At 40.0% G+C, this 9245-nt stretch overlaps 1 protein-coding gene across 11 annotated transcripts in view; it reads left to right on the top strand.

Annotated features, from left to right (window-relative positions):
- Positions 1 to 4754, top strand: part of CRB1 (crumbs cell polarity complex component 1) — an 84197-nt gene extending 79443 nt beyond the window's left edge. For 7 of the 11 annotated variants that reach the window (XM_085511122.1, XM_015869340.3, XM_085511118.1 and 4 more), the window contains one exon: positions 1134 to 3172. In XM_085511122.1, coding sequence (XP_085367248.1) covers positions 1134 to 1346 — 213 coding nt within the window. In that variant the 3' untranslated portion in view covers positions 1347 to 3172. Of the gene's footprint in view, positions 1 to 1133 lie in introns of all 11 variants that reach the window. The other 4 variants (XM_032446233.2, XM_085511119.1, XR_014932639.1 and 1 more) reach the window with 3 other exon arrangements.
- Positions 4755 to 9245: the final 4491 nt, after the last annotated feature.

Raw genomic sequence — 9245 nt, 5'->3', positions numbered from 1 at the left:
GCCTCAAGCACACATTCATCTATGGCAGTTCAGCTGTCGCTTGTAATACAAATCACAGAATGATGGATAGCAGAATCTACCCAGAAGTTCCATTCCTTCCAGGGTCATTCTGTCCACAGTGACCACTTACCTACATCATCCGCATCTCTTCATTGGCTTTCCTCACCACAAACTCTTTTTTTTTTTTTTTTTTTTTTAAATAAACTAAACCCACATATGTAGATGCATATATAAACACTCATCTCCTATAAAATTTGTCTGGTCTTAAGCATTTTAGCTGGCAGATTTGTTTATGCGCACTGTACCTTCTGACATTATCACATTTCCTACTGCCACATGAAGGCAGAAAAAGAGACATAGCATCCTCATATTCATCTTATGCTGTACTGCTGGAGTGTCTGCAGATTTAGCTGCAAAGCGTATGTGGAGAAGAAGAGCTGGATGAATATTTGAAAACATTTGTGAGAATATACTGATATTCATTTCTCACTGAATAGATTTCAGCTGTGCTCATGTGCAGCCTCTATATGCTTATTTCATGCAAACATGCTAGTAGAAAAATTTACTGGCAGGAATGGCTGTATAATAGTTACAATTTACACAAATATTTACAGTAAGAAAATTTTCTATATGCAAGTATTCACAGAAACTTGACTTCTCCAGCAAGAGAAACAGAAATATGACTGTCTATATAGCCAGCCAGAATAGCTCGTATTTAACTTACAGTACTGAAAACTAGCAGAAATATGTTCACAACAGAAGAAGGAAGATGAATTATTGTTGAAGTGGCTAAATAATTTCTGAATTACTACTGAAGTCCACAAAACTGTAGCTCGCAGACTATTTTCAAGCAAGAAGTTGTAAAATGAAATGGGTCATTACACTAAAATTCATCCAGTTCTGCCTTGTATGTTAAATACCCCACAGGGTGTGTGTAATTTTCCAGACTCCAATGAACAAACTCTGGGGGGGCTAATTTGCTTATCTTCCAATAAACCATGCTTAAGCAGTAGCTTCTTTATGCAGAGTTTTAGCCATAGAAGGGTTTTAGTTTTCCTTCCATGGTAGTAGCTGAAGTGTGTCTCAGTACTCTCTTGACATAAATTATATTGCAATTATTTCAATCCTTCCAGTTGACAACTGACTTGATCTCGAACGTATTCACCTCCCTTGGCTCAGTAACGCTGGCTTTATTGATCCTCTTCTTGGCAGTTGTGGTTTCAGTCATTGCTGCCAATAAACGGTCAACCCAAGGGACCTACAGCCCCAGCCGGCAGGAGAAAGACGGCGCCCGTGTTGAGATGTGGAGCTTTGTGCAGCCACCGCCAATAGAGAGACTCATTTAAGGGAAGACTCTCCTCCATCCTGGAAGATGAATGGATGTGGACAAGGTACACACGTTAGATACGTCCATTCACATTCTGCTGCTGGAAGCACCTGTTGTAAAGATTACAACGTCAAATAATTTCCTCTGAAGTTCAATAACATTTAAAATTTTCTATCTTTTAAGTGAACCAATGCTATTTATCACTATTCTGGGACAGTTTGTCCAAGGACAATTTTTATTTGCACTGGAACCTTCAGCCTTGGTAATCTGCAGTAGGCATTACAGACAGTAATGGCTTCTGGGATACTTGTAAGTGCCTGTCTCAGACTCAACACGAGGAACTGCTTCTTATTTGAGTTTTCCCTTGCGCTGCAGAAGACAATGCAGATCCTAATCAATAAAGACATAATTTTGTTATCAAAGGGTTTATCACTAGAACTGTTTCACCATATTCATCTGTTAATCAGGGATTAAAAGGAAGCTTGCAGAAACTCTCCAAAATAAATGTTTCATGTTTAGTAGGTGTTCTTTCCTTCAATTCTTTCATTTTCCCCACTGCCACTCTACTTTCTGCTGAAAAGAATTTCACTTAACCTCTTTGGCAAACCCACGTTTCTCTGAGTATGAAGGGTATGTCCTAAAATACCCAGCAGACAGAACCTGACCTTACAGAAGACATAAAACAAAAACATCCTAAACAAATTCTGCAAGTCTATATATTCTCTCATTATGATATAACTTGATGCTTCATTTTATAAAGTAATTGCATCTCACTTTGCCAACATTCTTTGGCTGCCAAAAAGGCAAGTGTGCTCAGAAATGCTTTCCAAAGCTCACAGAAAATACAAGCAGCAACTTACAGGTAACACACTGACTTAAAAATGATGAAAGAATGACAGCTCTGTAAACAGCGCTGGTGATTCTCGTGGAGTTCAGACTTTCATGTTAATGAGGGAAAATAAATGTTTGTGCCTGAATGTTCCTCTTTTGAAACAGCAATAATACCACCATAATCCTTGGTAGCAAAATGATTGCAACTGTTTGCTGAAAAAGAAACAAATATGTAAAAAGGAGTGGAATGACTGCAAATGTTTGGAAAATATATTGTAATGAGAGAGAACTGCAAATCTTCCAGAGCAGATAATGGTTAGTGGCAGAGAGAAAAGAATGTGCCAAAAATACACTCAGGTTAAGGTTTTCTTGAACTGTAGTGGCAGATAGCAGTAACTCATCCAGCTAACTTACATATATAGTGAAAAAATTAAAGCAATAAGACATGGCTCCCACACCAACTGAGCCAACAGTAGAGAGGCAACAGAGCGGAAACTTCTTTATGGCATTTTGTTTTTCCTGCAGCTCAGCTTATCTGTTCCTGCCATTATGAAACATCCCAAAATTCATGCATCAAACCTTCAGTAGTTGTTCCAGGAGTTGCATAACAGTTCACACACACTCAGAATCCAAGGGTTTAAGTGATCATTTTGACTAATGATCAACTCATAATTCATTTTGAATTAACCTCTTTGGGGGCTACAGAATATCGATGTCAATCACATTTATTTCCTTATTAGCTGATTATCAGTGACTCTGATAGTAAGCACATTCTGGTTGCTTTCTCAGTCTTAACAGATATCTTTCAAAACAGGGCACTATAGTAAATAAGAGTGAATGGTGGGATTCAAATTGAGTTAAAAGAGCAGCACGCTAAGGGTGGAATGGCATCACAACACGAATGCACAACAAATGTTACTCAAGCCCAGTTTACAGCTTTACCACTGAAACTTATGATTTTGAATGCAGTTGCTGCTGTACAACCACAGTTTAAATCCAGAGTGCAAATGGCAACCAAGGAAAGATAAAAAGAAGTTAACAAAAATATGATGCTATAAGGGAGAGATTCAAGGAAGTTCTTTTGAAATATGGCATTACATAACAATGGCTGTAAAGCTTTTAGTCAAAACTCATTTAGCTCAGCATTTCCCCACTACTAAGGAATAATAAGGATGTTATGAAGGATGCTATTTATGAAGGATGCTATGAAGTTTGTTCAGCGTTATCACTAATTGAAATGGATATATACCTGAAAAAAAGAAGAGCTTGACTCTAATACAAGCTACACAGCAAGAAAGACAGCAAAGAACTGTGTGTGAGGATGGGATACAAGGGATACAAAGTCAAAGCAACTTTCCAGATGGCAAAGATGCACCATAAGCTGTGAGAACAAGAGAGTGAACAAGAAGAGATAGAAGAGTGAAGGCTGGGAAAGGTCTGAAGAGAGAGCTTGGAAAGTGAGGGGGAATCTAGAAGCAGGAATTGGGAGCAAAGAGCAGCAGTGGCTTTGGAACAGAAAGGCAGATGCAGGGCATGTGCTTCCACATTTCTGCTTTATATTCCTGAATTTCTGCTCAATGATAATAGCTGTATGGGCTAAAAGGAGGGGGAAAAAGTGATAAAGATTTTCAAGTGAATAGAAGAGGTGGGAAAAGAAAATAGAACTGAAAGCAGTGGAAGCATGTAATAAAGACCTAACTTTGAAATCAACCCTGCTTTGAGCAGGAGGTTGGAGTAGATGACCTCAGGAGGCTTCTTCCAGCCTAAATTGTTACATGATTCAAAGAAAAAGGACAACAGAGAGAAAGCAGCTGAAGATGGAGGTCAGTCTGCATGGAGAGCTAACGGGAAGGAAAACGTTCTTGTTCATAGTGAAAGACACAGCAAGGAGGAGGAAGTGGCTGGAAGCTCATTCTGCTCTGCTCAGTGGATTGACTTTCTGGATGAAATCTTGGAAACACTGGGAAAACAATCTGTAATAACACACTGAGGAAAGTGTTGTCACACAGAGAATCTCCAGGGCTGAGAAAGATACACAGCCAGGAGTACAGAGAGAGGAAGAGAAAGAAGATGAAAGCCTGAAGAGTTTTCAAGAAGACGAAAGAGAGCTCTGGAGGAATACACTACAAAAGAATTAAATAGACACCCATAAAAGCATAAAGAAATGGAAAACTCTCACTGTGGAACCTGAATGTGGTTTGTAGAAGGAAAATAAAGAAGAGAGAAAGCAAGAGGAAAAATCCTTAAACTAGAATTAGAATAAGTCAGGTGTGACTGACATCTGTCTCGGTGGAGGGGAAATGGTGAAAATAGGAGTGTTGAAAATTCTTGCAAAAGTAAGAGGAAAAATGGCAATGAAAGCCAATGACACTCAAGAAAAGTGAAGGCAAAAACTGGATCACAGACTTTCCAGTGCAGCAAGGGTAAAGCTGGGCATTGTTAACAGTGAGGTCATGGAAAAGGGACAGAAAGGTTGGTGGTGAGTCAGGAGATGAGGTCTACCCAAGTGAGGCAGATCTGTGTAGGATGACTTGAAGCAACTTTTATTGAAAGTAAAGATTAAAATGTGAACATATATTAATTGTTATTTATGGACGTATAAGAAACAAAAAAGAAAAAGCCCCAAGGGAACAAATTCTGTTTTAAACGTACTTTCTGATAAGCTGAATTAAAGAGCAGCACCCTAAAAAGGGCAGGGAGTCAGACTCTGCAGATGGAAAAGCTTCACAGCACCTGGAGAAGCACAAAAAAGTTCCCAAAGTTGTGGCTACTTAGCAAGCTGTAGTGACCACAGTGAAGAAGCCTGACCCTTTTGGGCCATATCTCAGCCAAGAAACAACAGTTAAAGCAAAGGGGAATACATCATAGAGAGCATCTAATACCATCTTTGCTGAAATTTCAACCAAGGATTAAGCAGGTGCTGAGCTATTTCCTGCTTCTCAGCCTGGGTCTATTATAGAATACATAGTGAAGCACACAAGGAGGAGGAATAACATATAAGAGTCATGGAGAGCACCTGCAACTCCATACAGAACACCTAAAGAATTCTGAAAATGCATTTTCTAACTATCTCTCTTTGACTCAAAAGGCACAAGTAAAAGAATTTGTTTGTAATCACTTGCAGCCTATCCATGCAGGAAACAAATGCACAATATGGCCCCAAACCTCACACATTTGAATTTTCTCTTTATGTCTACCAGTCTTTTGCAAAGAAAAAGGTGCTAAATTAAAGCATGTGACCTGCTCTGTGCCATATCCCTCTGAAGGTGCACAGAAGCATGGGGAGAATTAAGCAATTGATTCCTCCCTTTTCACAGTCCCTCCTGTTTTCTCTTGGAAAGAGGTGACACCCAGCCTGCAAAGTTGCAAGGAGAGCCTTTGGACAGTTAGAGGAAGGTTTGGGTTAGAAAGAATAAAAACACTGTGTCTGCAATTTGGCCAGCTCCAAATGATTGTTGTGTACTATTGTGTTATGTGCCTTCTCCATCTTATGTAAAATTAACTGTTCCTTCTCTGTGTGTACATTGTATATTCATAGCCTAGATGGTGTATGTTACTATGTTCTGTGTACAGTATAAAAATGACCAATAAATGAGAATTATATTGAGCTCCATGTGACATACATTTTATGCTTTATGAGGTTACTTAATGATGTACTTACAAAAGAAATTATTCTCACACCAGGACTCATTTGCAATTTTAAAAGTTCAATTTACAGTTTGGAATCAAGCGATCAAGAAATATTTTACCTACATGGAAATGAGGTGAATGTGCTTTGTGTGTCAGACCACAGGAACTGCCCCATTCAGTGCCGGCATCTGCACCGCTGCCAGCATTGTGTTCATCCCAGGGCGAGGCATTGTGCCACAGCCCAGGGTGGGATGGATCAGAACAGCTTGCACAGAGCTAATTTATACAAGCTGAGACTCTTGTGCTCTGTTTTTTTTGTTGTTGTTGTTGGCTTTTTTTGTTGTTTTGTTTGTTTGGTTTTGTTTTGCATTACTGCAGACCTTACAGTGTTGTGGACAAAGGCAGGTAGAAAAACGACAGAGCAGCAACAAGCTTGTTGCCTTTAAGCAAATTTCATTTTCACAGTAATGGGCATTCTGCCCACTTGAACATTTTTTCTGATGCTTTTTCAACAAAGACCAATGACCTCAGAAAATAAGATTCTTACTGTCCCAAAGACAACAGTTAGTGGCAACTGAAAGGGTCCCCTTGGATGTTTTTGGCTATGGTAACATTTCACACTGCTCCCCTGCAGCCAAATCTTCAGTGTCCCCAATTGCTCTGCTCTGTTCCTTGGGCTATGTTAAACACCAAGACTTGTTTATAACTATAAATAACTGAAAATATTTTGTTCTTCAGAAGTTTAAATAAAACTATATTTATTGTTCAAATGCACAAGTTACTGTGAGTACACAAGTGTGTCAAGTTGAGAAGTTTAAATCAGCAGTACCCCCTAAAGCCCGAACCGGAAAACCTCTCAAAGCTAATCACAGCATCACAGAATGGCCCGGGTTTGAAGGGACCTCAAGGATCATCAGTCTCCAACCTCCCCTGCCAGGTAGGGTCACCAGCCTCCCCATTTACTAGACCAGGCTGCCCAAGGCTCCATCCAACCCAACCTTGAACACCTCCAGGGACAAGGCATCCACAACCTCTCAGGGCAGCCTGTTCTAGCACCTCACCATTCTCATAGTAAAGAACTTCCCCTAACATCCAACCTAAATCTTCCCTTCTTCAACTTGAAACCATTTCCCCTTGTCCTGCTGGACATGCTTTGCCAATATTTTAGTATCTGGACACAGAAAACCTTTTCTCTCCCAAGCAATTAACACTGTCAACCGTAACTGAGCCTTCAGGCTTTTACACAGGAAGCACTGCTTATCTATACTTTCTTGGAAGTGAAGTGGTGCTGAAGTCTGGCTTCTGACTGTTGTTCAAACATACGCTAATTGATAATGAACATAACCTAAGTTATAGTTTTAACATAATTTTTACAACAACCTTAGCAGTGCAGGCCCATAGCAGAAAGCTTGTCTTCAGAGAGGACACAGACAAGTCATTTTTCCCAGCCACACATTTCTGAGCTATGTTTTCTATAACTTAAGCCCCAACTCTCCTACAGGTCTCAGAACAAATCTCACACTTGTGGTGTCACACAACACCAGGAATCACAAATCTGAGAATTTTGGTGGTTTGTTTTCCTATCCTGTTTGTCACCTCACAGCTAAAGAAAACTGACACCTTTGAAATCAACTTGAAACCAGAGACATTGTAAGTCAATAAAGTTGAATGAGGAGTAGCTGACAACACTGAAATTTTGCCTATTGCAAAACATCACAGATGGATGAGTGGATGGGGCTTTCCTGCCACAATGAAGGACGCGTAGGCTTCAAACTACAGGCATGTGTAAAGATAGAGCAAAACTAACATTTATAAAACATACATCTGGTGTGTATTTACAGGGAGCAGAGTAAGGTCTTGTTGAAAATGCACACATGAATTTGATGTGGAGAATGCCTGATACCCTGCGCCACAGTAAAAGCATGCTTTAACCTAAAGCCCCTCCATCTATAATGCATGCCATGAGGTGTGAAGGCCTCCTTCACATAGAAAAGTCAGAGAATGAATTATGAATCAAGGCACAGGTGGAGTCCTAAAGGCCAAACTCACCTCAGTGGTTATTCTTTCTGGGTTTAGGTTCTTTCAAACTATATTTATGGAATAAAAATGTATGGGAGATTTTATACTGTAACAGATTGGAGCGACTTTTGGTTGTATTTTTGCTTGGTTTCATAGAAGTTGCTTTCCAGTTCTGCTTTCATTGGGCCAAAGGTTTTCTTTCCCTGAGATTGTTTGGCAAAGCAATTACATTTATCAGCAGTTCATCTAACGGTGTCAGATACCAGCAAGACTGGCACGTCCCAGTCATAACTTTAAATCATCTTTTCTGATCAGAGAAAAATTACACAGGCCTTCATCTGGTTTTATGCTCTTCATGGTGCTGTTTAAAGCATGACATTTTTCTTAGCTCAATATTGTGCATGACCTTTCCGATTTCCCCTGTAGTTTCAGCAAAAGCGCAATTTTCATTGGCATGTATTGTAATAAATAGCGATGACAAAAATGTGTGTTTCCAATTTAAAGCCACTTAGTTTCATTTGGCACCTGGATCTCGGCTATACTTTGCAGTAGAAACTCACTAACATTGACAGCAACATAGGCATGGGAAGAGTGAGAGCAAACCGACATGGTGGCTCCATGCAGCCATCTTGGCTCCACGCACCCACCAGGCCTGCCAGCCTTTCTGTAACTAGGCACGGTGACACCTTCCTTCCTTTAAGCATATGCCTTCGATACGCAGCTGAACTCAGTGTTTTCAGAATGAGCTGCCCTAGCAACACGCACAACACACTCAGTGGGAACTCCAGCAAGAGGAAGGCTGTCAGGGCTTTCTGCTTGATAAGTGTGCCCAAAAGGGAAGAGGCACGTCTGCCCTTTAGCTATGTTGCTCTCTGTATCATGGTGCATTGCAAGCAAAAGGGAATAAAACCAGACCAAGACAAGATCATCCTAGCTCAAAACTGTGGGTAATGGTGGATACCATCCACGGCTGTACCCAGTATCTGCACTGACAAGATCAGGTCCTATTTGTCACTCATTCCTGAGATTAATTTTTCTCACGTAGCCTTAGATCTAGAAATGGGTTTTCAAATTTTCCAGCACCAGGGAGAAAAGAAATAAGGAGAAAATAAACCAATTACACAAATACTGGTCTGTTGACATTTAAAATGAGACAATGCTGAGCATAAAAAATGGTAAAAACAACAACAACAAAAAATCTTTGGCCAGCAACCCAAAGGACCAAAGACAAATCACAGAATAGAATGCAGCTAATTAGGCTGAAATGCCAACAATGTTCAGGGCATCGTTCAAAGTATCCACAGTGTCAGACTGCTGCCGTGACCCCCACTTTGAATATGCCAAGGGGAAAAGCAGGAAAGGGCTGAATCAGATAAGTTAAATACAAATATATTAAAATGACATTTTAGCTCTACCTCACCATTTTAACATTTTCAAA

This window comes from Coturnix japonica, chromosome 11, assembly GCF_054131305.1.
Source record: "Coturnix japonica strain WE chromosome 11, WE-NBRP24, whole genome shotgun sequence".
NCBI classification, from domain to species: domain Eukaryota; kingdom Metazoa; phylum Chordata; class Aves; order Galliformes; family Phasianidae; genus Coturnix; species Coturnix japonica.
This window is presented reverse-complemented; position numbering and strand designations above follow the sequence as displayed.